The sequence below is a fragment of the Aphelocoma coerulescens genome, chromosome 3 (genome assembly GCF_041296385.1).
Source record: "Aphelocoma coerulescens isolate FSJ_1873_10779 chromosome 3, UR_Acoe_1.0, whole genome shotgun sequence".
Classification (NCBI taxonomy): Eukaryota; Metazoa; Chordata; class Aves; order Passeriformes; family Corvidae; genus Aphelocoma; species Aphelocoma coerulescens.
Window position 1 is genome coordinate 47,806,619 of NC_091016.1, and position 26,410 is coordinate 47,833,028.

At 38.5% G+C, this 26,410-nt stretch overlaps 1 protein-coding gene across 12 annotated transcripts in view; it reads right to left on the reverse strand.

Moving 5' to 3' along the window:
* The window catches only part of PDE10A (phosphodiesterase 10A), a 390,743-nt gene that overhangs the window by 228,305 nt on the left and 136,028 nt on the right, over window positions 1–26,410 (reverse strand). For 6 of the 12 annotated variants that reach the window (XM_069010126.1, XM_069010125.1, XM_069010127.1 and 3 more), the window contains 2 exons: window positions 3,096–3,180; window positions 1,927–2,087 (listed from right to left, as the gene is read on the reverse strand). In XM_069010126.1, the coding sequence (XP_068866227.1) occupies window positions 1,927–1,960 (34 nt within the window). In that variant the 5' untranslated portion in view covers window positions 1,961–2,087; window positions 3,096–3,180. Of the gene's footprint in view, window positions 1–1,926; window positions 2,088–3,095; window positions 3,181–7,272; window positions 7,396–9,752; window positions 9,849–26,410 lie in introns of those variants that run through there. The other 6 variants (XM_069010133.1, XM_069010136.1, XM_069010130.1 and 3 more) reach the window with 4 other exon arrangements.

Sequence of the window (26,410 nt, forward strand, 5' to 3'; positions counted from 1 at the left end):
TATAATGATGGCAATTTCTCGCATATACTCTGCCATGATAGCTCAAAAGCCATGCTGCAGAGCAAGCAGAGCTGAAAACACCCTTCCTGGCTTTATTACTACATTGTAAACAATCACCTTTGCTTCCATTATATTCCTACCCAGACACTCAGAATTTTTTTGTTTTATTATTTTAATAGGAGACACGTACATGCTCTATTTTCCATTAAGCTCTTTACATATGTATTTTCCAGACTCATCTGATGATCATGATTCAGATCTTCCTTCCCAAAGACAAGGTTATTAAAAAAATAAAAAAAATCCATTTACACTATCCATATTTACCGCATTTCTAAAGCTGACAGTTTTTTTCTCCAGGATTGATTGGCAGTGAGGGGGGTAGGGAAGTTATTTGTTTGTTTTAAAATGAAAACAGGCAGACTTGGAGAACAGAGAGAATGAAATCTCAGAGGGCTCAAGCAGTCTTTAAAAAATTCCCCACAAGCAGTTTAATAGCATTAAATGTTGATTCACAGAAGAAATGATGCATCAAAGGCATACCATTTTTTACTGTTACATCAAGAGCTCAGTCTACATGTATGTCTTCATGCATAGTCAAGGCTTGCAGTACAACTTAAAGCTGATGCAGACTGCAAAAAGGCTTTTTCATTCTCTAACATGGAACATATGTTAAGAGCATGCTCTCTTTACAAATTTCAGCATGAATTTGGAGTACATTGTTTAGATACCAACACGAATTTTGACATGAATTGAAGAAGATATCTCTATTTGAATCTTTAAAACTTGTGCTTTAAGTGGCTGCATCCCAGCAAAGAGAAAATGGGTAGCAGTCTAAATTCTAAGGCCAAAAGCTTAAAAGTATGTAGTAATTTTAGATGCCCCCTCTGAGATGCTTTGAGTGAGCCAAAACTGCAACAAAATAAAAGCTCATAATTTTCTAAATGTCAAACTCTCTCCAAATTCAGATGTAAAAGCTTAGGTCCCTAGCCCTATATTTGGTCACGTTCAAATGTAAATACTGACAGTTTCAGCACACAGTAATAATTCATACTCTTTCACAAGATCCTGATTCCTATAGTCAATATAGTTAAGCACTTTAATGTAGGCAGCACGATGTCCTAGGTTTCACTTCAGTTGTATTTACTCCCCATTTCTGAAAATCATGTTATTTCTATTTAGGAGTCCTGACACAGAATTAAGTGTAGTATGATATTTAAGAGCCATACAAGTCCTACTGTCCAGAGGTTTCAAGAGTTTGTCACAGTAATGAAGTATTACAATCCATTCACAGATGAGAAAAAGTGAGAAAGACATTTTATTGCAATGGAGATGGTCTTAAAAAAAGAGTGCTACTTTAAATGGGAAATGTGCAGACCGCAGCATTACAGCCTTCTGCAAAGATAACACATTAAAGACAATAGCCAAACATGTCACTGAAGGTAGGCAAGAAATTAGCTTTCTTGGAAAACTAAGAATGCTGCAATTTCATAGCAAGAGATCTGAATGTTATCAACTAAAAGCAAAAAACCCAAACGTTAAGCAACTAAACTTCTGACAAATAGTCCTACCAGGGAATTTCCATAACAGAAAACATGTGGCTCAAAGAACTTGTGCACCATTTAAGTGGCTCATTTGGGAAATTTAATCCTTTGACAGTACTAGTGTATAACACCAATCCCCTTAGTGGCTAAATTTTAGTAAGTCCTATGCACCACCAAGGACCCTGACTTAAGAGTCTAAGGATAAAAAGCAACACTGGGGACTCCCTAGAGTTGGGCATTCTTCACCTCCAAGCAAGAACCCCTGAGATAGTCACGATTCAGAGAACAAAGTTCCATTGCTACATACAAAATAGCAGTCAAAGCAATACCTGTTTCAGATCTTACTTAAAGTTATGCTGAAACAGCCAAATACCAGTTCACTTACATAGCTTGCTGATTTGCTTTCTGCATTTCCACATTTCCAGTTCAATGTGAAGATGTACTTTTCCCAAATTCTCTGCTGCTTCATCTTCTGCATAAAGGTAATGCTGGACAGCACATCACAGCAGCTGCATCCTTCTTCTTTTCAAACTCCAGGCCAAGGTTCTGTTTACACATGTTGATAAAAATTCTTTTGATAGGTATAATTTGCAATATTAAATGAACAGAAGCCTGCCATCCTGATGAAAATTTGCAAACCATAAAACTAACTAACAGAACTTGGCCAGAGGATCAAGGCTTAACAAACATGGCTTCAATACCAGCTCTATAAGAAGTTGTTTGTTTTGGTTGGGGTCTTTAGAAAGCAAACCCATGAATTTGAAAGTGGCGTATTTTATGTAATTGTCAACAGTTTTCTGTTGCTTTTTGTTTTGGTGCTGTTTTGTATTATAAAATTTATTTCTCAGGGAAAATCTGAACTTTTGGTGCAAAAGAGGTACCCAAGAGCCTGTAGACTACATAGGATGGGGAAATACTTGTCTAACTTGTAACTCTGTGGAGTGAGAGATTAACATGTGATTCTTGTTTCTGTCAATCTCATTTCCAGCAGCATTGCCACACCAGTGCAGGGAGCCCTCATCCTTCATGGCTCCAAACAGCTCAGAACAGGAGTAAGTTCTTGCAGTAGGAAGCCATCTTCCCACATAAATCAACATACTCAGTTGTTAATTTGACTATTTAAATCTAGACTAACTCTAGGAACCTCAGCAGACATACTGAAGATCCATGTTAACAAATATGAATATAAGATCTCTTGTTCTACACAGGTGAGCAATTCGTTAGAGAATTTAGCAAACTAGACATAAGGCTGTAATTGCATTTTTTTCACACAGGTCTCCACCCTTCACACTAAATCTAGCCCTGACAACGAACAGAATACTTCTACTCTGGAATCCAGGTAGGCAGGTTGGTTGGTGGGTCACTGGCTGGCAACCCCTCTGCCGTATTTAAAGGCCTTTATAAATAACATCAGTATTCCACGTAATTGTTTTTTCAAGCTGGTCAGGTTTCTGTGCACTCTCATTGTTCTATATCAATGTGGTAAACACTTCCTGCAGACAATTTGTTAGGAAGTTTGGATTTTATACAACCCAGGAAATGAAGTCACCAGACCTGTGGGCTGCCTGTAGTGATTCAGCCCCCTGGTTCCTGCAATAAGCCGGCACTTCAGACACAAAAATCCAGGGGCAATGACAAACTAGTGGAAAGAAAAAGGGCACATACTAGTTACTCCATACACTTTATTCATACTTAAAAATTCAGAAAGTTGCAAAGAACTTCCACAGCCTTTCAGCCATTTATTTTTATCCCTGGTGCCAAAATTACAAATAAATTCTGATCCCTCTTCTCCTCTTGTCTTCATTGGTTTGGGGAACAGAATGGGGCATGATGTGTAGGAGGGGATTGAATTTTCTGTCTGTATCTTTTCACTAAGAGAGCAGTAGTTTTTCTTCTTTACTTCATATTTCTATTGGTTACAAAACACATGTCACTTTCTGTTAACTTCCCTGTTTTTGCATCATCAATCACTTATCAATGCTCTGGAAAAATGCTACGTAGCTACAGCTAATGCAGCATTCCCTGAAATGGCCTAAGGGTTCTGAAAAGTTCATAGCTTTTAGTTCAAAATTAACTTGGATTTGGAGCTTTCTGCTGGTTTTGATTGTTTCAGAAAGCCTGTAAGGAAATTCAGGAAAACATAAGATCTAGACAGTGGAACAGGCTGTCCAAAGAAGTTGTGGACTTCCCATCCCTGGTAGTGTTCAAGACCAGGTTGGATGGTGCTTTGAGCAACCTGGTCTACTGGAAGGTGTCCCTGCCCATGGGAGATGATCTTTACAGTCTGTTCCAACCCAAACCATTCTACGATGTAATCCTCTTCCTTGAAAGTTATTTTACCAGTCGTTATGAAATGTACAATTTGTCTCCTTCACTGTGAGTGAACTTCCTGAGCCATGCTCTTCAGCACCAATGGAAGTTCTTGTCTAGCCCTCACCATCATATAGCTGTGGTGTGTGACTTCAACACAGTCTTCCACTAAAGTCATCTAACTATGCAAGAGGAATCAAAATATTAGCTAAGCAGAATAACATTTCCTTCCAATGGTCATAACAAATGTCATTGCAAAGAAGGAGGAAAAAGAGAGACAAAAGAGAAAATGTAAAAAGTTTAAAGGAATTTCACACTGCAGACAAAGGAATAATCCTTGGCTGTACAATATCCTGGAAAATACTCCCCACTTAATAAAGGTTTAAATCAGGAAATCTGTTCGATCCATACATGTTCCAGTGGTAAGATCAAACCACAAAATCATCTTCTTCTGAACTGACTGGCTTTGGGGACAGTTGCTGGAACATGAGGACTTCTACATGTCTAAGCTTTCTACAGAGGACCAATTACTCTGCCAATCACTGTCTTCCTATATGACCCTTATTGTTGATGTGGGTGGGCACACTTAGGTATCTTTTCCTTTATCTTTCTGACACATAGTCAGAGGGCTGCATTGGTACAGCTCCCACCACCAGCCATCCTGTTGCTGCTGTTACATCCCTCTCCCACAAGTACACCACAACTGCAAACCTGTGTCTGTTCCTGGCATGCACAGCTTAGCAATGTTACATTACCCTCACACTGCTGCAAACACTATCAGGGATTAGCACAAGCCAGTATTTACCTGTGAACTCTGACTGACTCCAAATTCAGCAAAATGTAGCCATATCTGGCACATTTCTTTTCTGGCAGGGGCCACAGAAAGGTCTAAGTTGGAGATGAGGAGGAGGAGAAATCAGAATGATCACCCAGGGGCTAAACAACCAGAACGGTAGCAAGCAGATGAGAAGATAAGGGAAAGTCTGAGTCTCCCTTTGCGCACTTGAATACTGATGGGTCAGATCAGGCTTTGTGCTGTCCCCATTTCAACACTGCATAGGAAGGGAATGAGGATAAGACAAGTACTTCTGAGTTTCTTAAAAAATACCAGTAAAAGCAAAGAGCAGAAAAAAACAGGTGAGCCTACCATGTGTGGAGATAGAAAACAGGTAGTGAAAGATACAGCACCAACAGTCTCAGGGGAATAAGGAAAACAAGAGGACTTTGGCTCCCCCCATTACAGAACATAATCATCTACCATTAGATGGCATTTAGATGTGCTTACCCTACTTTGATTAAATGAAAGTAGTCACTTTCATTTTACTGTCTTTGATATTTCAAAGCTATTAGATATACTGCACAATTTATTTTGTTCACTTTTACTCTGAGGTTTTTTTCTTTAGAGGTCACTTGATCCTGGAGACAATGATAAAATTCATCTTCAAAAGATGAGCGGAAATAAAATTTGAATTTAAAATTTAAAAAAAATCCTTCTGGAGACCATCCTGCTGACAGCCTGTCCCACTGAATTTAATAGGACTACCCCTGGAAATTAATCAAGCCAGGTTTATCCTTCCATTACCCTCAATACTGGCATTTATTAATTCCCAAGCATAGCAACAATTCTGCTAAATGGTTTTACATATTATGCATGCACTCACGCTGCTAAGTTCTTCACAGTTGGAAAAGAGATTCAGAGCTTCAAATGGGTAAGAGAAGCAACAGTCATAAGAAAATCCCAAGGGAGAAACAAAAGGACTTAATAGCAGGCTATTATTAAACTCTATTTGATATATTAAAAAATCACAAGAAAGCCTGTCAAAAAAATTACCCTGATCAAATAAATTGCAAGGCAAAGCTGCCAGTCATGTCTTGCGAACTGGTATGGCAGAGACATGAAGGGAAATAAAATGCCCAGAGCCCAACACAAAGTCAGGTTTGCATTGACAAACACACTCCTGTCCTGCTTGTGGCCCTCCTGCCTTCATCCAGCCTGCACCAGCTGCCCTCTTGGCACCTCATCCATTCCTGCCTGGCCATGCAGCGGCTAAAGGTGCTGCAGAGGCTCAGCATTGGGGCTGGGAGCCCCACTCCCACTTCATTCCACCTCCTCCCCAGCAAAACTGTTCTTCTCCTCAGCTCCTTGTTATCTCCTGCCTACGCACATGCTGTATTCATATGTACTTTGCCACTTTGCAAAGTGCTCTTGGGATTACTTAGGTATTGCACCAACCCAAAGTTGCTCTATTTTACAGCGCTACAATCCTGGCTTCATAAAACTCAACCTCAAACAGCAGAGAACTGCCAGAGAGATTAACTTCAAAATGTTCCCCTTAGAGTGCACAGTGTCAAAACTCTGCACAGTGGATCGCAATCAGTGGTTCTTCAATGCAAAAGCCATTCCTCCTTCAAGAGGTTTGGTTGGTGAGACACCTAAGGGGCAGACACAGGAAAAGCCAAGGCTGGATGTGCAGCCTCTGCTCTCTCCTTTGCTCCCAGCTGTGCCAGTACTGCTCAGGTGTAGCTGTATAACCTGAGTTTCTCTTTCTGCAGTCCATACATACATTTCCCAGGGATAAGTGACTATGAGTTTAAAATAGTAGCAGTATTACAGCCTACTGATGTAGTACAGTATAGCAGGACAAAGCTTGCAGAAAGAACCAATACTTTTCCAGGTAAGCTGAAAAAGCTGGAAGAAAAAAGAAAAGCATTTGGGCACTAGGGGCCTTTTTCAGATTTTAGGAAGCTAAAGGCTACACCAGGGGAATTTGAGAGCTAAAATACATTTTTTATCTTCACTTTGTAATATCAATATAATCTTAAGTAATTTGTTCCTCTTCATTGCATTTATTAGACCTTTAGTTTGCATTTGGCAAGCTGAACATCTGAAACTCAACAAATCCCAGTCAAGAAAAAGCAGCCAAAAGCCTGGGTGGCTTCAGGAGTTGTGCGCTTGCACACCTTGGTGTCCCCATGAACTTCTTTAGTTATTACACTCAAATAGAAGTTTAGAAAGCAAAAACATTGCTCTGCTTACATTTCCAGATACTTCTTGTTCCCAGCTTCCCCCCTTCCACCACCAAAAAACCCAACAAACACTGCCTCAGTTTAAGGGGCATCACGATCTTCTGTTTGGTTGGGGTTTTTCCCCCTTAAACAGTTTAAAATCTTGATAATCTGTAGCCTAGCTATCAAATCTAGTATGCTTAAGTGAGAAAACCCCCTGACATCAACGGAACTACTCACATTAATAGTTACAGCTTGATTTGGCCTTAAGGCTTTAGATGTCTTTAAACCATTTAGATCAATTCTACACATTGGATTGGTTTTGCAGTTTAAACCATTTAAAATAAGAAGCAGCCCAAAGGAGGCTACAAAGGCAGCATGGGAGAGAGAGCAGAACTGCTGCTACTTTATTTACCATGGAACGAGGTTTGTGGCAGTCCAGGTGCAGTAACATCAGCTAAGGCTTTCTTCACCTGCCTTGAAAAACCTTTCTCCAAAGGCAAAAAGTCTGACAAACTGCTTGACCGTGGCTCCTGGACTGAAAAGCAATAAGGGACTTACACAGTGAAAGACAATCGGAATTTGAAAGTTTTTTTCTTAGTCATCCTCCTTGAAATTGCAGGGACATTGTAAATTATCCCCAAACCAAACACTGCAAAGCTCAATTATTACACTGTATGTTGAGCTACAATTATGCAAATGTATTTGACAAATATATAGTAATAAAAGTGCAACGATATCACCCAGACTGTCCAAAGTAGGCCCTGAAATGATGCTAGGCAGAAAAGACAGGGACAATGATGTTGACATCCTTGCATCAGTATAGGCCAGGTGACAGAGGGGAGTACTGTGACTACCTCAAAGAGAGTACAACAGCATTGGCTCAGAGTTGTCTTTGACTGGACCTATCAATCATCACAGAAGCCAGGCCATGAAGCTCTATTTTAATAAGGTCTCACTGAAAGGCATTCTTTTATCCACTTCCTCTTGTTTATTATTCTTTCAAATATCTGATAAGATACTTTTCAACTATGGCTATTCACTTTCTGTTTGCGTAGGTCTTGGGTTCATCACAAGTTACAAGGTCAGCATTAATCTAAACAATGGTTGGTTATGGGTGATTTTTCCAAGTAGAAAACACTCTAAAGGCTAGATTGTTATCATCAATAGGGCAATGCACAGGCAGGAGAAACAAGCCCTACTTAACACATGTGTGAATTAAGCAGAGCTACTCAGATGCCAGGTCATGGGTGTAGCACATGCATCAGAAGCCACAGCCCCCGCCCAGGGCTCATTAAGAAGAAAAAGTAGGAAAGGAAGGAGGAGCTTCTCTCCCTTCTGCTCCAACATGTCAGCATGGCCAGCTGGCCAGATACCTGTGAGGTGCAGGGAGGAGCCATCCAAAAGGTGCAGAAAGCTACCTTAAACCTGCAGAGCATATTTAAGGCAAGAAAAGAGCCTGCAAAGTGTGTTATTTTCCAGCTGTGCTCTGTGGTGTCATCCAGCCCACAGCAATATCATTTATAAGCAACATACTAACAAGGTGTCCCACAGAAAATTCCAAAACAAAAAATGAAATTCAGTAAAACAAGGGAAATAGTAAGTCTTTGTGAAACCTCTAGAACTGATTTCTTTGAGGACTGCTGATTGATAGCTGACACAAAAGAGTAAAGCTCCATTGGCTTGTAATACCAAAATACTTTAACTGTATTTACAGTTTGTCACTTGTAGAGCCAAAACCTTCCAAAATATACTCCCTGAACCTGGAATGTATGCAGCTTATCTTTTAGCTTTTATATTCCCTTCTTCAAAACACACCCCTTCCTGCACTCTCACCGACAGTGACTCACACCAACCTAATGAAAAAAATTAAAACCCCAGGAGTAAAAAAAAAAAAAGAAAAAAAAAAGACAACTACTAATCAAACCTTACATATGCAAGCAATTTTATCATCCTGTTTTACACAAATCTGTTTTCTGTAGGTCTTCTGTCCATGAGGTACACTGTATTTTCAGACTGGCACTAGGCACGAAGACCGTAGCACTAATACCCATCTATTACCATTAATGGAACAATCTACAAAGTTATATTTGTTCTCCATGTCTTGTTTGACCTCCAGATTGGCAGATCAACCTTTCCGGAGCAAAAGCTCTTTGCAAAGGGAAGGTTGATACAAACACTGGCAATAGGTAGCCCAGCCAGAGTGTTAACTCTGACTTGGGAAAACAGAAGCTCAAGAGGATAAATCTCTATGGTGATGGAATTGCTGGTCTCTCTAAAAATGGTAGCAAGCACTTTTCCAGGGCTGTATTTTTGTTATGAGAGCCAGAAATCAATTAAATAATTTATTTCCTCTGCTAAATATTCACAGTTTGCAAGAGCTGCCACCTTAAGGGAGATCTGATTTGGAGGCCTTCAAGGGAACCATTCCTAATTCTCTCATTAAACACCTCTGAGACATCCTGTTCTCTATATTACTTTTATAAACACCTGAAGCAAAAATATTTACATTATGACTTAACTATTCACTCTGATTGTGCAGTAACCTTGGGCTGACAATCCATATTGTATTTTTTTAAATCCCATTTTGTTCAGCAATTGTTCAACACACAATAGTCTGATGGTCCAGCTGCAGCCAAGAAGCACACCACAAAGCTGAGGAAAAGCGCAGGCACCCCAAAACTGATTCTCTGGCCATCATCATGCCACGGCCCAGCTAGAAAGGCCAGTTATCTAGTCCTTCTCAGTCAGACCAGCTGCCAAAATCTCCAAAAGGTCAAAAGGTCTGCTGTGAATGGCAGGGCTGAAGGGAAGTCTTCATGACTTCAGCCACCATGAAGAGTGGAAGTACAGCAGCTGCTGAGTTAAAGCTTTACAACCATGGAAATTTTTTACCTGCTGAGATAAACTTCCAAAGCAGCCAAGGATGAGAAGTCACCTCTCGAAACATCAAAGCTGTTGTATCTGGGGTGATTCCTTTGAAATGGTGAACTTTGAAGGGAAAAAGGTGAAGGGCTAATTCAGTGTGTATTACAAGTAGCTTGCTGCTCTTCACTCCTGCAGCTATATGTGTCTTCACATACTTCTAGCACACTCACTAAAGCATATTTCCTACAAGGATATTTAATACTGTTTATCAAGAACAAGGTCAATGAGAGAAGCAAGATTAGATATTTCAAAAGATATGTTCCCTTCTGTTGCCATAACAAAGAAAGGTACATTAAATCAACACTGCTAAGCTGAATTCAGATTTAAGCAGCCGTCCTTGCCACAGAATCACACACACATACATGCACACACCCTCACCCCACAGTGCCTCTCTCTTGTTACAGGACAGGCTGTGGCAGTCAGGGTTACATCACAACTATACACGGCCTTCCCTTAGCAACCACCTTAACTTTATTGATTCTATAGTTTTATTATTATGGCAACAAACATAAACTTTTAGAAGGTCATAAAGAAAACAGAAATAAAAGCTGGTTTTCCCGACTATTTTTGTGGCATGCGGACCCATGGAAGCTATTGGGAGAAAACCAAAAATGCAACAAGAAAGAAAGACAAAACCCAAAAATCCCAAACTAAAAAAGGGATATGTCTGTGGCTGTGGTGGGGTTACCTGTATTCTCTTCTCTGCTCTGCCATAAACTTTCTCAGTGACTTTGGATGCAAACTGGGTCTCCCACTAACACACTAACATGTTCTTTGGAAAAACTCCCCACCTCTAGTTCTGTGGACCTGACCTTAAAATTTTTATTTTATAAGCTGTTTCATTGTTGAGGTTTTTTTAATTCCAGGAAGAGGTCATGGATAACTTCTTAAAAAAGAGTGAAAAGAGAGAGAAACAAGCATGAGCTTAATGTTTTGAAAAAGTGCATGATTTGCAGGCAGATGGTTGCAGAATTTCATCATCAGCTGGCAAAGAAACCTTTCCCCCTGCTCCGTAGACATGAAGATACCTGAGTTAAAAGTGCGTGTCCAGTGGTACTCTGAAAAGCAATGATCTGGCTTCCTTCAGGTCTATTCCATAGCTCTGACCTGAAGCCCAATACAAATTCTGTTGGGGAACTAAAAGATCACACATAATATTCCTGTTCCAATCACTCAAAGCTGATATTCCTTTAACAGTACTGCTGTATTATATCCTAGTCCCACCTACACATAGAGTCCTTCTTAATCCCACAAGAAACACAACAGCAAGTTTGCAATGTAAGCAAAGCGTAGACTATGTGGTGGCCAATTTCTTATTTGGAGGTTTTTCTGGGAAGAATTCCAACTCATGTGATGCACAGGACCCTGTCTTATCATTAAAAGGAAATATCACTTAGCAATATTTTACATTTCGAGACAAGAAGCAGCTAACTAAATATCAACATTTAAAAATAAAAGACCAGCATTTCCTCTGCTTTACCTGAGTTAGTCAAAGGTAGGTCCTATCCCTTGTGTTTTCATACAGAGTTCTCAGAAAATGATTTGATACTATTTTAGAAATTAAAATAACAGATCATTTTATACCATCATTCAAATGAGAGCTGTGTGAGCAAACTACTGCATTTCCTGAACAGCAAGAATATTATCCTTATGAATGAATCAACTATTTCCAAATATGGATTGGAAAATATTCAGCTACCAGATATTTGGAAAAGCAAGCACCAAAACAAGCTCAGAAGTCCAATACAGATGTCTAGGACTCAAGAAAGCATTCCATCCAATCAGTTGCTGGATTTAGAGTCAGTCATTTCTCTGAGTCACCCATTTCATTGCTATCCTTCACTTATTTTGGGTGTGGACTGAAAGCAGTTGCTCTTAGTTCCTGAAAACTCAGTTATGTGAAATTCTCACACCCCAAAGCAAAAGAAAAAAAGAAAAAGATCACAGTTTCTGTCTGCAATGAGCCTATGTCCTTTATGCAGCACTTTCTTTTCCAGCTCCCCTTTTGCTGCTGATGTACATGGCAAATGCCTGCTGCCAACCCATACTGCCCATCTTCCAAGCTTTCCAAGTTCCTGCTTCTCTGCTCTACTCAGCAAGAAATATTTGTTGCTGGGTTTTGTACTGATGCCTGCCACCATAGACTTTGAGGCCTTGCATCTGTTAGCCATGTTCTCTCATTAAGGTTCCCACAACAAACAAAAGCCTCAAAAGTCTCTTTTCTTCCTGCTCTTTTCATAATGATGCCCTTCATTCTCTGTCCATCACAGCTCATACTTCATCCATCTCATTTCCATTATAAGTTCAAAATCTCAGCATTCCAAAACAGCATCCAAACAAAAGACTCTCCAGATATGAATGCCATCTCAAATCAATTACCAGGGCATTCATCCTTGACAATAATATTTCTATTATATTCCCTTACTATTGAATTCAAAGATTACACTTCTGACATGCTTTCAGAGTTTATGGAGGTGGTAATGGGGAAAGAAAAAACACCACTCTCATAGCTGGTCAAGAGAATAATGTTTTTCAAGTTCCTTAAAACTTGAGCAAGTTTAAAATCCTGAGCAAGAGGAACAAGGAGCATCTTTCCTGTTACATGTGTATACTGTACACAACACAAAATAAGCTGACCCATCCACAAGGTGTTTCCAGAGTGCAGTCACCATCAAGCAAAATCAAATTCAGTGTTAGGAGAATGACATTTCCATTGTGAAAAATTAGAACTGCACCTGCATTTAGACCTCTTTGAATCACATTACTCCAAAGCAAATGGAGACCACAGAGAACACTTGCCTCTTAAGAAAAGCAGTAGGTCCAACAAACCATCAGCAACCAAGCATTACTTATCATAATTATCAGTTTTAAGATTCTGAGGTTTTTTAATTAAGGGGTGGATAGTTTCAGTTTTAGAAAACTAACTAGAAGATTCAATGAAAGAGTCTAATAACTGTTTTTTCCAGGAATCTTCACTGAAGTATATTTTAACACTCTGATTATGCTTGAAAATATGTTATACACGATAAATGTTTAAAGCAGTCAAGTGCAAGCATGAAACCATTTTTGTATCAGATTTAAATTAATCCATCCCCTGCTATAAAACATAAGCAAGATTATGCAATAGCTCAACAATACAGGTAACACTGTGCTGACAACTAAACTCAACTTACTCGTTTCTAAATACCTCCAAAAATGTTTAACACATTCCAGGCTGTACAGTCATGCATGTCAACTAGGACCGGGTATACTAAACCCATAAAGAAATACATGCAGCCTCCAAAAACCACATGCTTCATGATTCATTCTCCCATATCAAACTTTATTTCATATCTTGCCTCTTCCTACTGTTCCCTGCATCTTAAGCTAAAGCCCTTCACAGCCAGGATTCTCCCTTTGCTTGTTTTGCACTCCTACTTCTAATAAAGTCCTTTGGCATCATATCAACACCAACAACATGAAAACAAGTAATAAAAAGTGCTAATTATAGGCATGTTTATCAGACCTCTGAGCACAACATCCATTAACTACAGTCTTCTATGACACTGTCAGTATCTCTTTGTAGGCAGCCAAAATGATATGACAGAGGTGCTGCAAAGACCATGCCATGAATCATTTTGCCAGTTCACATGGCTAATGTGTTTGGGAACATGGGAATGTAGCAAAAAGTCCTGCAGTGAACCAGCTCCTGAAGCTAGTCTGTGTTAGAAAGGCCTTGTGGTTAGCACCTAGTAGTTAAGCATCAATTTATTCTGTTTTAAGTCTGTGCTCTGGATGACAAAGCAAGCCTTGAGGAAAGGCATGGAGAATTTTCTGAACAGCAGTTTATACTTCCCTCCTTAGCAGAGGAACATGCTCAGTTCATGTTGAGGATAGGAGCATTGTTCCAAAATGTGCTAACAAAAATTCACTTATTTGTTTACAGATTGTGTTATTCTTATTAAATGTTAAAAATTATAAAGGAGCAGGAAGTATTCAAAATCTCCTTCTGAAATTTAACCTTTCAGGGGAACTCAGAAGAAACTTTAAATTTGCCACATGGTATGTCCTATATATTTCAGGTATTCAAACTTCACATATGTTCCAGACAAGAAGAAAAGTGATTAGTTAACCCAGCCCTCCTCCCTACCATAGTTTGAAAAATAGTTTTAATATATTAACTTTATTCACTGTTATTTAATATTTAAGCTGTCATCAACTTGTATAATTTAATTTGGTCTTTAACTCACATTTCCAATACCAGCCAATAGGATGCAGCTCTTCTATGCAAGTTACATTTTTATTCCTGCCAAATTGCAAGTTTTACTAGAAAATTCCAAATAAAAAACAACTTTCTATGAGAGTCAGGAAGAATACCTTTTTTTTCAAAAAGAAAGTTGTAAAAAGAAACAGCTATGGGCTATGACATAAATAGTTTTAAAATTTTTCATGTGATATTGTGAATGCTTTTTATATGGTATGATGGGCTTTATAGTCTGCTACAATTTCTATATTGAATGTCTACCAGAAACTCTTCAGAAATTAAATCAGAACTTGATCCAATTCTTGATGAAGTAATACAGATTATTTTTGAAGACAAGACAGTTTTCTACACACTTGAAAAGAGTTCAGCATATCCCCAATGGGCAATCTAAGCAGTAATAAGCTTAAATTTTAGCAAGAAAGATTTGGTCTTGACATTAGGAAAAACTCCAAGGCTTAGGCTAGTGAAACACCAGAATAGATTGCCTGCAAAGGTCATTGGATATTTGTCACAGGAGGCACTGAAGACAAACCCCCAGCAGGATTCATTGTTCTCAGTGATCAGAGAGGGCCCCGATGGCCTCCAGCAGCTCCTGTTGCTTTCTTTGAGCCAATCTTCCTGGGAAGCTATGACCCCAAGAAGCAGTTTTACAAATAGAATTACTGCAACATACTATCTGTGCATTTCTAACCTACAAGTCCTAATGCTTCCCAGCTCAGCTGACTCTCTCTCCTGTGTGCCAGGTGGCTTTCCTTCTCCTTGTGATGGCCCCAACACTCCATGCTGCACTAGCCAAGTGACAGCACGTGCTTTGACCAGTCTGGATCTACCTGTGCACACTGCTGCTGACCAGATGACTACTACTCTTGGGAAAATGGAAAGTGCATGATTACAACCTCCTTTGCCATGGAGAGATTCTTTTGTCTCTCTATAGCTGTCTTCTTTTTTCTTTTTCTATCATCTCTATTTCTGCTAGCCATTCAATCAGATATGTGGAAAAGGGCTTAAAACAAATAGAAAAGTTATCTGTAGGTAAGTGAAGGAACTGAAAGGCAAACATAAAGACAAATATTACATTAGCCTTGTTAAAAATGGACTTTGGATTAATCCTCACTGGGAAGAGTTTCTTAAAATCTTTGAGTCTTTTCAAACAAAAAAATTTTAAAAAACCAAACCAAACCAAAACAAAACAACAAAAAACTCACAAAAACCCAGGGAAATTTTATGACACTAGAGTTCCTTAGTAAAGTTTCTGTAAAACACAGAGCCTTAAGTCATCACATGAATCACTGACAATTTAATCAGCTTCTGCGAGTTTGTCATCCTCATCAAGAGTTGAATTTAAGACCTTCAAAAAGTTCTTTCTCTCCATTTATGAACTGCTGCACCTACTGATTCAGCCACCCACACTACACTTTAGACTACCAGAGATTCAGCTAAGAATCCAGAAAGCTAATATTCAACTTAGAGGCTAAATGAGCTCTGAACTATGTAACCCTTAGGTCTCAAGACAGGAGAGCTTTAGGAAATCATGCTCTAAAATGGAGCACTATCAGGTGAGAGCTCCTTTTGCCCAAATGCAGCAAACTCCACACACATTTTTGAAAACCTTTATGTCAACAGCAGTGGGAGAACCCACACATTGCAAGAGGTAGAGCAGGTATAAAATCCAGTGCTAGATTCATCTCATCTATCCCAGAGCTCCTCTGGGAAAAAAACTTTAGCCTGTTAACGTGCTAAGACCAGGAGCTATTTTTTAAGATAGAATTACTTTGCAAGAATGCATGTGGCACATAACAGGGACAGCTTTTTAAAACTAAAGCTCTGTAGGCCACAATCTGCTCTTTTGCCAAGTTAAATGGATACTGCCATCAGTGGTAATTAACCCAACAATTCAAAGTTCTTGGGATGAGAGATCTTCAAACCTTGTTCCATTAAGATCTCAGATCCTAAAAAGTGAGCAGTGTACTTCCTGATTTTTCTGCAGAATGAAGTAATAGCACCAGCATTGTACACGCACTGGTTTTAAGCCTTTTTATTACTTACATAGTTTATAATATATTGGATGATGTCTTTACAGAAAAGCCAGTGTTCAGATTTCTTAGCATCTCTAGATGAAGAATCCTACTGAAGTACAAAAAAGTGCAATGGTAAATATCATGTTAGCTATTTCTTCTGGCTTCTTTGGAAACAGTATTTTATATCAGTTGAAACAAATGGTAACCCTTTCAGGTGAAGAAGGCCACAGTTGCACAGCTTTTATGGTTCAGTTTTGGCTACAGTCTAAAAAAACCTTGGGACTTTTTCTAAGAAAAGGAAGGATTTGTCTGTCATTGAAAATACAAGAGCAAAGTGGTCAGTACCCCATAATTTGAGTACCTGGTACAATGTCATTCATCTGCCTGAAAATTTGTGGATAACAACTGATTGACATTTTTGAAAATGAGATCAACATATTTGCAATACCTCATCTTGTTTTCTGTTCCTTGACTTTTACTGACATCCAGTGGAGACACACTCAAAACCTCTTTCAGGGGCTAATATTGACTCCTTTCTCGTTATACACCTCTAAGTTCCGAATAGAATGGAAAACCTGCCTTGAATGTATGTGGTTTTCAGAAGGCTTGTCCATGCTATGTTCACAATTCACATTCCTTTACAAATTCAATCCTTAAAACTGTTTCATTTCAAACACTACGTACTCCCAGCTCTGACAAAACCATTTTCATGGTTTAGTTCCTGTTGCACTGGGACAAATCCATATTCTCTTCCTTCTTCATCTTATCAACCTACAAATACAGGAAAACAGATCCGAAACAACGCCTGCTTCAAAGACTGTGTCCTCATCACTGTCAAATGAAGCCAACTCTGTGTTCTCATCATAATTTGAAAGAAGGCCAGCATATTATTTTTGTATGTGTGAACTCTGCTTACCGACTGGAGGAATTTGTGAATACCATAATTAAACCCCACATAAGTCCATATAAAACACAGATCTTAACAAGGCAGCATGTGGGATTCATTAACCAGAATCATCTTAAGAATAAATGGAAATTAAACTATGTTACCTAAGCTTTTTTCTTATACTTCTCAAATAAGAGGAGCTCCTAGAATCCATACTTATTACTGACAATTTAAACCCCAGCAACCCAACAAAGTTCAATGCAGTGGATTCAGTCATGCTGAGATGCTCAGCAGCCAAAAGAAACCTAAAGCCCACACATCCATATCTTATCCACACTACTGGCTGCTACTCAATAGTCAAGAAAAGCAGAGGTGCTCTGAGATTTACATCACCCAGGATGTCTACAACCCTTTCAAGAGAATGAAAAGGGAATCATCTCCAGACTGGAGAACATATGTTTGCTACAAACTAAAATACCCATGTTTAAAGGTGCAGCATGTTCTTCCAAAATACATGCATGCAAATCTCACTTAAATTACAAGGGAGCTCTGGACAAGGAAGCTGGAAGCTCACATAGCCTTACATGAAAAGTCTTAACCCTCTAAGAAGGAAAAGCACAACAGACCTCATTACCCATGGTGAGTCACCTTTCACCATGGAGTATATTCTTTGCTTAGGCAATTGTTAATTACCAGCAGGAGTGGGAGACAATTTTCTTTCAAAACACTTTTTTTGTTTTCCAAATGCATAAAATGTCTGCATATTGGAAATGTAGGTTCAGCCCTGAATTTCTCAGGTAAGCATGTTTTACCTGGAAACCTAGGTTTCAAAACATTCATACAGCTTACAATGCTGTATGAACTGTTGAAAATCTGGATTGAGTGGCTAGCAACAATGGACACGATAGCTCCCAAAATAGTGCCTGCAGAACAGGAAAGACATGAGCTCACACTGTGTGAGTGAGTTACAGGTCTGGTAAATGAACAGAAATGGAAAACTGCAATTGTCCTTACAGTGAAGTTATTGCAAAGCAAACTGACAAGAGTGGGTTCCTCACTCTTTCTCTCTTAAAAATATTAAAATATGGAATAACAACAGCAACATCAAAGATGGGCTGAACCAATTAAATACTACTTATAATCTCCTCAAATTCAGGCAAAACTGATTTATGGCCATGTGTCCAATCTGTGAAGTTCAGTTGCCTCTGAAGAAAAAGTACTTCTACTAGAGTCTCCTCATCTCAGTTCCAGCAAGGAAAAACAAGTGGACAGTATAATTATTCTTGTGTGTGTCTGTGAATGCGAGAGCAAGAACATGTTCTCTGAAATACGTAATCACTCCCAAGACAGTGTCCTGGCACGTCTCCGATAATCCATGTGACCTTCTGGCCTGTACCTCAAATAGGAACGCCTTCTTCATTTGTTTTCTTTGGCATGGATCTCCCTCTTACTTCACCTCCAGTTTAAGCTTCTTGCTTTCAGAAACCATCTCTCTGACAGAGTGTACTATCTAGCAAGGTTGGATGATGAATTTCTCTGTGGGCAGAAAATAATACTTTCTGTAAAGCCCGGGGTTGCTAAACGAGGTATCTCCACCCATCCTATTTTTCAACAGAGAGAACTCCTTTCTAAAACAGTTTCAGTGGTTGTCAAGTATCAGAAGTATCCTGATCTGTAGAAGTGCTATCTCATACCTAGTAACGTCAAAACAACAGCAGAATATGGCCCTGACAAGGACTGGTCATCTCAATAGTAGTCACTAATCACATCATTAGTAGTCTGTGCACACAGTCCTGTCAGCCTCCCTGGGGTGCTACAGCTTGCATTCCTCAAGGGAAGAACTGATAGGAAGCAGGCCACCAGGACAAAATCCTGATGAATTCCAGTAATATCCAAGTTTGGCTTTCTGTGCAACTGACGAATGAGAAGCAAGCAGGAGACCACTTTTTGCTGCACTGTGAAAGATCCAACAACACCTTTCCACAGACATTTCACCCAGGTGCATAATTAAGAGACACAGGTTTAGAATCCACATTCAGTTTCTGCAGTTCTCTCGCTCCTCCTGCTGCCCCACATCTCAGCTACAGATCCAGCCATGGCCATCTCTCCAGCAAAACCAAGGTGGCCATCAGCTGTTTTTGCTTTGGGCTGGGTTATGCTGTTACATGCTGCTCTATGGTGGAACATAACTTTTACACCACCTCATACCTTGAGCAACTTAAATGATGTTTTTGGCTAACAACAGGTAAGGGTGTGACAGAGAAAGGAAAACCCAAGGAAATCTATACAAGGCTTTTGCCCAAAGCCTGTAGATTTAAACAGAAGTCTTCTTGAAAGGGAACAGACTTGATTTTAAGGACCTGTACCACTGACTATATAGCATGTGATGTACTAAATGAGTTAAAATTCTGAACAACTTTTAAGAGAAACACCATCAGAAAGCAGTAGCATTTCTCTAGCTAAAATGCACAGAAGCAAACAGAAGCAGTAACATTCAGGTTCCAAATCAAGACTCCATTTCCCCACACTCTATGCAAATAATTAAATCAACTCCACCCTTCTTATGCATTTCCAAGCCCTAACATGGACATACAGACAGGGTAGTCAAGTTTTCTTTATAACAGAGATATAAGCAGTTCTGAAATGAAAGCCTGGAGACTCACACACAGAGAGAATTACATTGCTCTGATGTGTTTGTTTGCATACTAATCACATAATACTGAAAACGGATTACATTTGGTCATTTTTTGCTTTCAACTGCCAGTGACTAAGGTAGAAGATGGAGAAGTTTAAAAAAAATCCCAACAAAACACAAAAAAACCCCCCAAAAAAAAAACCCCCCCAAAAAAGCCAGGCAAGACTGTAGAACTGTCAGAAAGGACAAAACCAAGTATTTATTAAAATATTTATTTTATGCACAAACTGCCTTTATGTGTACCATACTTCTCTGTGTCTCAATTAATTTCAAATGCCAACTGTAAGCAGCATGTTAAGTACATTGACAAGGTGTCTCATTTCATCTAACAGGCAGTTCTTTGTCTTTTGTAAGTACAGTCTTTAAGATTTCCAGCAATGTTCTCAGTGAAGATGCCCTTGCTGGAGAAGTTCCAATGTGGCACAGCCTAAATCCACGAGTTTGTTATAAATGATTAATTAATAACACCTCTTTCTCCACGCAGGCCTTCAACACAATGGAGTTGAAAGCAAATTGTTAGTAAGTGCCTCAGTGTATACTCTTTGAAATACAAACTGACATTTGAATTATGTTCTGTGAAATTCAGAGCACAAAAGGACTCAACCTTGTACTGGAGTTTCGGTAGTGGAACATCACATGAATGTAATATTTTAACAGTAATTGTTCTGTGCATGTTGTATTTGGGGTCCCAATTTATGAACCACATCTTAGAACAGAACCTGCCTACCTACCTACCTGAAATCTTCAGCTTCCCAGCTTGCCTAAGCATCACATTCTTAAACATTAGGTACGCCAAATCTTTAAAGAACATAACAACAACTGATCCTTAATTCTTGGTACGTGTAAATTGTAGTGGGATGCACAAGAGGGTTAAAGGAACTCACGGTTGTTCCACATCCTTGGCAGGTTAGCTGAGGAGATATTAAACCAGGAAAAGACTACTAAAACATCTGCTCCTGGGATGGCACCCTAGGAGGGCAGACTACGGAAGCCATAAGATCCACTTCACCACATGCCTGTTCTGGCTCCTCCTAAGAATGAGGCCAGAAGAGGAAGAGGAAACAAGTTGTCATATGAGACAACTAAGAGTTTATATCCCTAAAGACCACTGTGGTAAACTTCTGCTGAATAGCATTCTTTTGACCTCTCTCACTTGACACTGCATCAGACTGGGCTCAGGAATACTTTGGCACAGGTGGCACAGAAAGGCTATTTTTTTATATAGACATCATAGGTCCCATGAAGTAAAACAGCCTCAAGTCTACTGAAAACTGTGGGCACAAGCAGCTGCCCCACAAAATTCTGCTTCATGGCTGTCTGTATCTCTGCAAATCACTTGTAGTGTCATGGCTCAGATATAACTGAGAACCATTAAAAACTTCTCATCCATACAAAAATAGCACAAATTATATTAAGCAATATATCTCATGATCAGGCTTTCTTAAAAGAAACTAATTATGCACAAAAGATTATAAATTCAGTAATACCTTAACACAATAGTGAAGTGTCACAGATGACTTATCTATCACTCAGTGTCTGTTTTACTTGGGCTGTACATTATGAACCATATGTGCCGTTAGTTATTAGCAAAAAAGAACAATTTTACTCTCTCTTACAGAGAAAGTATAGATAAGTGCAGATTTCCCAGGAGGTTTAAGCAGATTTGTACTACCACCAGCAGAAGTGTGCAAGGAGTGCATGCCTCATGTCTGATGCAGGTGCAGCCATGCCTCTCCTTGACATAGAATAGAGGTGACTCTATCCTTGACAGATTAATATCATCAGTTTAAAACAAATTATTAGACTTCAAGAGAAGTTTTTAAAACAAAACTAAATTGCTTTAATTCAAGAGTTAAAAGCCCTCACTCTCTAGGGAATATTCTCATGCAGGATGTGTGGAAGCAAATCAAGTGATGCAGGAAATGCCTTCCTGACACCTAGAATGTATAAAAAATACAGGACTGCAAGTAGTAGCCAAGAGCATGAAAATATAAAATATAAAGTCTTTGTGTGCATCTGGAAAGCAAAGAAAGAATGAATCTTCTGATGAGTCAATACAGACATCAGCTGCAAGAAATTATACATGCAGTACAAGTCAGCCAAGGGCATGCCCTACAGGTTTTGTAACATACACGAGCAATACCATTAAGATACATTTGGGTCAGGTTCATATTTCACCAAGCATGTGTAAGAAACCCTCAACAGCAAAACTAGAAAAATTGTTTCCCCTTAACCTAGAAATAAAAAGCAAATGCTGATTTTAATTATCACAGATTAAAGAAAAGCCTATTAAATTATTTTTCCATAATAAAACCATTCAAAGCTAGGTCACAGCTGGTTTTTGCACATATATACAGTAGGTAGGAAACAGAAAAAATACAGGTCTTTCTCTTAACCTACTGCAAGGAACATTTGATTTTAATTCCTGCTTTAAAGGACAGCAACATTTGCTCTATCCCAAAGCACACGCAGGCATAAACACACCCCACCAGGAGTTTTGAATGTATGCAAGACCAGGAGATGTTTCACCAAAACCACTGAGATAGTTCATGATGCTCAGAGTTCAAGAGGGACAGCCTGGGCAGCAGAAAACCAGCCCTAAGCCTGAAAGCTGAAGCCAAGTTGAAATAAGTCAAAAATAAGGTGCAAACTCTAAACAGAGGAGATGATTAATCACTGGAATGAGCTACCAAGAGAAGCAGCAGACTCTCCACCCCTTAGAGATCCTTGAATCATGTCTGAGCACTTCTCTGGAAGATCTGCTTAGCCAAACAAATGTTTCTCCATGCAGGACAGCTGAGATGGGTAACATGAAACCACTTATGTTACAAAACAAATCACGAATGCAATCCAATGTCCCTTCTGGCCTTACGTCCTGGATGATTTTCCATGAATCACATGTAAGCATCTCCATAGGCTCAGGACCTTGGACTGCACATTATTCATGGAAAGAGAAATACTTTCATATCTATTTTTAACGCACTAGGTGCATAAACATGAAGTATGTAAAATAACTTAATTTCCATGGCCATTATGGAAAAACATGGTCAATCTATTTCGTTTTTCTCTGACTTTTAAGAAGCATATTGAAAAAAAAAATTGGGTTTAGATAATGCAGGGGAAGATTACTATTCTCAATTCTATAATTTCACTTAAAATTAATTATCTCTATTTACACCTAACACTATTAAAAAGTTCATTTTACTACAAAACTTTAAATTACTTCAACTAAAAGCTACACAGATATTTCCATACCTCTGGTTTTATAGTGCTTACATATCATACAATTTCAAGCCTTCCATGCGAAACCCGATGTATCTAAATTCTAAAGACTTGGCAAACCTATCTTCCGATATTGGCCTTACAAATTGGGGCTTCACATGGCCGCTTTCAGCATAAAAAACCTACCTTCCTTATCTACCGAAAGGCTCTTCTCTTCAAATCTTTAGATACTCTCCTACTATAGCAATCTTTTCTTTCTCCCTAGAGTTTAGTTAACAGTCATCTCCAGTCACTTCTCTTGGCAGGTTGGGCTTTTTTCATAATATTACAATTAAGAACTTAATCCTGAATCCTTAATTCACTTGTTGAATAATAACAAAATTTTCTGTGCTTGGATTAAACCAACTTCGAAGTTTATTTATTTTTTGTGAGAGAGATGATGAAAGACAAGGAAGTTGCCAGTACAAGAAACTTTCTTTCTCATTTCTAGCCTGTCCTTGTATTGAAACAAAAAATATGCCACTCACACCTATGATGTAATTTGTTTTGAACCATTACAAGAGTGAAAGGCAATCAAGGACTAGACTCAAAACTTGTGAGAAATTGTCACCCATCCCTTCACTCAATATCAAACTGGCTTCAATCTCAATACCCACTTGAAATTCTTTTTTACTTCCCAAGGGGAATTGAATGAATTTATTTTCTGTTTCAGAAAAAATGTCCAAGTCTCTAGTCACAAAATATCTATGAAAATGTCCCTACTAGAGCTATTCTAAAAAATTTAAATACACACAGGAAAATGCTATATATTATATCACTCAGGCATGGGAGTTGGGATCTATGGCTTTCAGACCTCTGTCAAACTAGGACAGCTTCTGCACAGGAGAGCGCATATCCCTCCTGAGCACCCTCCATTAGTTTGGAAAATACAAATTTTCAAACCTTTACAGCAGAGAATGTAAGTCTCCCATTAGACTTAGAGATAGAAAGGAAATTCTTAATTAGTCCTGATCATTTTACCCCATCTCCTTCCCCTCCTCAGTTCCAGTGAAAACTGAGTCCAGCATTTGACTCCAATTTTCAAGGTGTCTCAGGCCAAGAACTTGGATGAAAGTTTAATTTCACAGAGATTAATCTTTGAAGGAAAGAAATCAGTGTATACAAAGCAGAAGGAAAACCTCCCTTTGGCAATTTAAAAAACAGAGGGTTTTTTTAGCTTTAACACAGAATTGCTGAAAATTTTGATATTTTTAAATACAAACACATTTGGAACCCTCAAGGTTCTGATTTACTTCCTTCTATCACCTGTCTCCCTCATTTTTTTTCTCCAGATGCAGCTTGCACATCCTAATCCAACTCCCATTTCAGTAACATTTAAACTCACACTTACTTTGGGGTGTGGGTTTTCATTCATTTTTGTTGAATGGAGGGATTAAATTCTTTGAACGCTGGCTTAGCTGTACTGAAGCAGAAGTAAACCTTCCCAACAACCTTTTTACATAAATAGTCAGCTTTACAGTTTCAGTCTGCAGACTGAAGGAGGGATGGATAAAAAGCAACAGGCAAGGAAAAAGAAAAACCTTTAGGCTGAAGTTTATACCCTTATTTTAGACTTTTGGCAAAGTCAAGGTTCAGGAAGAGCATAAAACAGACCTCATGAAAGGTGTACAAACTGTACTGGAACATGACAGGAAGGTCATTTGTCTCCATCAGTATTTTTCTTTTGCACATATAAATCATGCTAGTTCCTTTAGGACACTACAGACTCCAAGTAATTGCATATGCCACCAATCCACACATGCTTAAAAAGCCAAAGGAAAAATGCATTGTAGAAAAAAAATAGCAAGAGAATAACAAGTCTAAAATTTATCACAACAAATTCTGGAGAATGGAATATATCCCTACATAGTATGCCTCAAAACATGTACAACTTAGGTAAACATCTGTCTTTGAAGAGCCTGAAGAATTTAAAACAGACTAGTAATGATCCACAACAGTTGTGCAGCATATTACAAATATTTCTTTTAAATAGTTCAAGATTTTGTAACAGAACAGTCACAAAAACCGGTATGTTCTTTTGTTTAAAGATTTGTTCCTAAATTGCTTCAAGAAGTTGAAATAACTTAATAGTTCACCATTGTGAACTGAAATCAGTATCATAAACACATAAAATTTCAATAGTAGGAAAGAAAATACAAAAATACTTGTTTGCTTTCTTCAAAATCCAAAAGAAATCCAAAATTTTAAAATTTTATTTACAAATTTTCAAAGAGGACTGCTGCCATGAAAAGTGCTTCATATTGTTGCCTTGTAGATTAAGTTTCCTTTTCTATTACCTAACTGTAAAATATACTATTTAGATTTTTTTTATTTTGTTCTCTTTTTTTTTCTTTATTTTGTTTATGCTATGCATAAATATGTATCGCATCCTTGATTTTGAGGAAAGCAATCTAATTTAAAACAGAAGATTTAACTTTCACTCCCAGCAGTGAGAAAAGTTAAAAGCCAGACAGATTAAAAGGAGATAAATAGGTAAAAGTATTGCATTTGGAAAGTAATTTTCCCCTGCTGGGGACAATGATCTATATGTCTTAAATTTCTTAATAGAAGTTTTAAATAACCTGCTTCAACACCCTTCTCTCAATGTATTGGTACACAGTGCTGCATTTTTATCATAGCTGTTATAACTTCATACTTATCATCAAGTCCCAGCCCTCAAAGTCAGGTTAGTCAGGTGATTGCATAAGATTGAACAGTCTCTTAAGAAAATAGTAGTTTCTAGTTCCAGTAGTTGCAGAGAAAGAGAAAAAAATCCAGATGTCTGGTTCTGTTATGTCCTAATGACTCAAAACTCCAAAATATGTTATCACACACACTGTGTTACTCTTAGGTCATTTTGAAGATCCCTCTACTTAGTTACAAGCTCTTGGACAATGGCAAACAGGCACATGGCCTTCAGCCTAATTCCCAAGTGGATCTCCCAAAACCCAGGAGATTATTGTCAACACACAAATGAAATGTCCGTAAAGGAGAGAAATACTTATAAGTAATAATTTCTACTTACAGCTAATAACTTATAATCCTATCATTTCTCTAGATGTTTATATAAATGTGCAGAAAAAAATTAGAAAATAAAGGTCTTTGCGACTTGTAACAAATCGAACATTTACAATTACTGCAACTACTTCTTCTAACAGAAGTAATGCTCCCGAGAAATTTCTGTATCAGAACGGTTTGCAAATTAAGTGCATTCATCTTGCCTATTTCCCTGAACTCCTGGAAGAACTACTTTAGGTACTGGCTTCCCACCCACATACCAGATGTTTCTTCCTTTAGTTAGGGATTTGAAATCCAACAAGATTGGTATTTGACTCAAATGTGGTCACTGCATATTTTTAAAGTTACTTCATTGAACAATAACTGCATTAGGCAAAAAGAAAGTGACATGTTTCAGTCCCTAAGTGTTAAATAAAGTTGGTTTCAGTGTGCATTACAGAGGTATTTATGTATTGTCAAAAAATTACCACTGAAACTGAGTCATAAAGCTCATTTACACAAGGG